The 2,714-nt window shown below is 59.9% G+C and overlaps 1 protein-coding gene across 1 annotated transcript in view; it reads left to right on the forward strand.

Moving 5' to 3' along the window:
- The window catches only part of IQSEC3 (IQ motif and Sec7 domain ArfGEF 3), a 109,661-nt gene extending 107,179 nt beyond the window's left edge, over positions 1-2,482 (forward strand). Inside the window, 2 exon segments of the mRNA XM_077759026.1 lie at positions 2,046-2,118; positions 2,456-2,482. Of these exon segments, the coding sequence (XP_077615152.1) occupies positions 2,046-2,118; positions 2,456-2,482 (100 nt within the window).
- Positions 2,483-2,714: the final 232 nt, after the last annotated feature.

Here is a 2,714-nt window from a genome sequence, read left to right on the forward strand (position 1 = left end):
GCCCACCCGGCTCTCTGCTGCACCGGCGCCGCTACTCTAGCGGCTCCAGGAGCCTGGTGTAGACTCTGACCGCCCTGTCCCCCGCTGTTGTCCTGGGAGGGCTAGCCATCGGGGGTCCCTCAGCTGCACCCAGCAGCCCCCACACCCCCTTCGCTTGCTGCTCCCCACGCCCTGGCACGATGCACTCCTGGTCACCAATCACCATTATTTTGGAAAGAGAATCCCAATCCCCGGCACCTGGGTTTGCCTCACCCAGCCATGCTCCCCGCACTCCGTTGAGCACCCCTTCCCCCTAATCTGAAGACACCACCTCACTGTCCTGGGGCCCCACACAGCCAGGCACGTCCAGGCCCCTTCTTCCTACTGCCATCCCTCTGGCCGCTTGGACCATGGACTGAAGAAAGCAGGAGCTGAAGGCCTAACCAGCTTCTGAGCCCTGAGTGTGTTGGGCCCCGGGCCCCAGGCCAGGTGGGAGTGTTCAAGGGGCTGGGAGGCTTTCTCTGCTGCACCCCGAAGCCCAGCACTCTCAGGAGTTTGGTCACACCCTCCCCCTCCTTCCAGGGCCTTCTCCTGCTTTCTCAGGAGCTGGGCCCTGCCCGCCCAGGGCTGCTCAGACTTCAGGAAAGTTTTGAGAAAGGTGAAGAGGGAAAGGGGACCACTTTCAGCTCTCTTAAGATCAAGTCAGCAGAGCCATGGAGTCGTGAGGTCCTCTATCCATAAAATGCAACTTTTAAAAGGGTTTCTTGGGTTTCTAGCCCCAGATATGATCCAGAATGCAAAGTGCACACGGCGTGGACTTAAATACATGCAAGTTCTCCCAATGTGGAAGCAAAACCGGGGAGAAGGGGCAGTGATTTGCCCAGGGACAATATGAGCCAACAGAAGTAGAATTTGGACCCACATCTGGGCTCCCTCTTGAATGACTTCCGTGGCCTCCAGGAGAGTTTCGCACACATGGGGTGGGGTGGGGGGGGCAGTGAGAAGAGCAGGTGGTCCAGAGGTGCTCGCATGCCCCCTGCTGCCATCCCAAACCAGCCCTTCAGCCTTTAAATCCCAGACCCCCGGCCTCCCCCCAGAAGATGCCAGACCTGCCTCCAGTGGGAGTGGCTAAAAGACCCCTACACCTTCTGAATTGCAAAGGAGAGCCAAGCTGGGCTCGCTGACCTCCCAAGTCAGCCTGTATGAGGCCCCATGGAGCCCAGGCAGCCCGGCCCCAAAGGGCTGGGGCGGCAGCACGGCCTTCCCCAGTCCCAGCTCTTTCGGGAAATTCTGTCCCAAACCAGGCTGGACTCTCCAGTCCTGTGCCAAGAGCTCATTGCTGTCCTTCGTTAAGATCCGTCCCACTTGGAGCTCGTTATCAAAGCACGCCAAGGGATGGAGTGAATATTGGGCAGGTCTAAAGTGAATCTGCTTCTCCCTGACACCTACCCCATGCACTAAAGGGAGTGCCCTGAGCCAGCCAGGAGGCACAGAGTCCTCCCCCACTCCCGGAGTCTCCAGATGACCTAGTTTTGTGTGTGTGTGTGTGTGTGTGTGTGTGTGTGTGTGCGGTCACCCAGACGTCAGTATGATGTCACCCCGTGAGTTTATTTCTGGCTGTGTCTTTGTCAGCCTGGTTTCCATAACTTGTGACCAATTTGCCACCTCCTCCCACGGTGGCTGCCCAGCTGATGTCCCCCATCTTTGTTGTCCTGGCCCCTCTCCTGGGTCTCGCCTATAACAGGTGGCTCCAGTCCACAGTTTCGGAACAGAGTGGCTGACTGATGGGACACAAGGATTCAGTCTGGTGCCCTTGGCCAAGGCAGGGATCCCCCTTCAAAAGTGCAGGCCTAGGCAGCAGGAGTGGGGGACTCAGGAGGGAGTGGGTGAACCTCAGATGATAAGCCGTGCTGGAAGGGAGGGGTAAATACAGTGGGGCGCAGGGAGGAAGCGGGGCTGTGAGGTGGCTAAGCGTGTTCATGGGGTGAGAACCATGAGAGCCAGGAGCTGCTGGGAAGGGACACAGTCTCAGCCATCAGGCCCCCTTGTCACCCGCTCATTGACAGCGCCCGCCTCCCTGTTGATGGACGCGCCAACTCTGGCCCCTCCCCCGCCTCTGCCGCAGCCTTGACCTTCCAGGTCAGGAGCAGCCTCAGGGCTGGCATGTGCCTGGAGCCTGTCTTTGAGGACCCTGATGCTCAGGCATCTCAGGGCCCCTTCTCCAGATAGAGGCTTCCCCCCGTCACTGTGGCGGCAGCACTGGGAGGCCTGGCCTAGGAGGCAGGCCAGCCGGGGGTCAGCAGCACATGGAACCAAGCCCGAGCAATGGGGAGCTTTTAATCCCTGCTGGCCCAAGGCGGGGTGCAGCTGGGCTTCCCCCACTGTTGGGGAAGCAAGAGTTCCCATTGCCTATAACAGCCCTCCCCTGATCAGCCAACAGGCTAAAGCTGGGATCCACCGCTGTCCCTGTCCCCAGAGCCTCATCCCCAAAGACCTGGGGTAAGCCCCCTCTGCTCCTCTCATGGGAGCAGCCAAGTCAGGGCCTCCAGTCCTCCCAGTAGAGCCCAGCTGGAGATGCGCTTGGGCTCCCCTGGCTCCCAAGGTAGCGGGCGCAGTGGAGGGGTGACTGGGACCCCAGACCCAGCGTCCCGCATATGTGCCCCCTTACCCCAGGGCGGACCCACTTTATCAACTCTCTAGGCCTTATATTAGGGGATCTGGGCCCCTTTCTCAAT

This window comes from Crocuta crocuta, unplaced genomic scaffold, assembly GCF_008692635.1.
Source record: "Crocuta crocuta isolate KB4526 unplaced genomic scaffold, BGI_CrCroc_1.0 scaffold72, whole genome shotgun sequence".
Classification (NCBI taxonomy): Eukaryota; Metazoa; Chordata; class Mammalia; order Carnivora; family Hyaenidae; genus Crocuta; species Crocuta crocuta.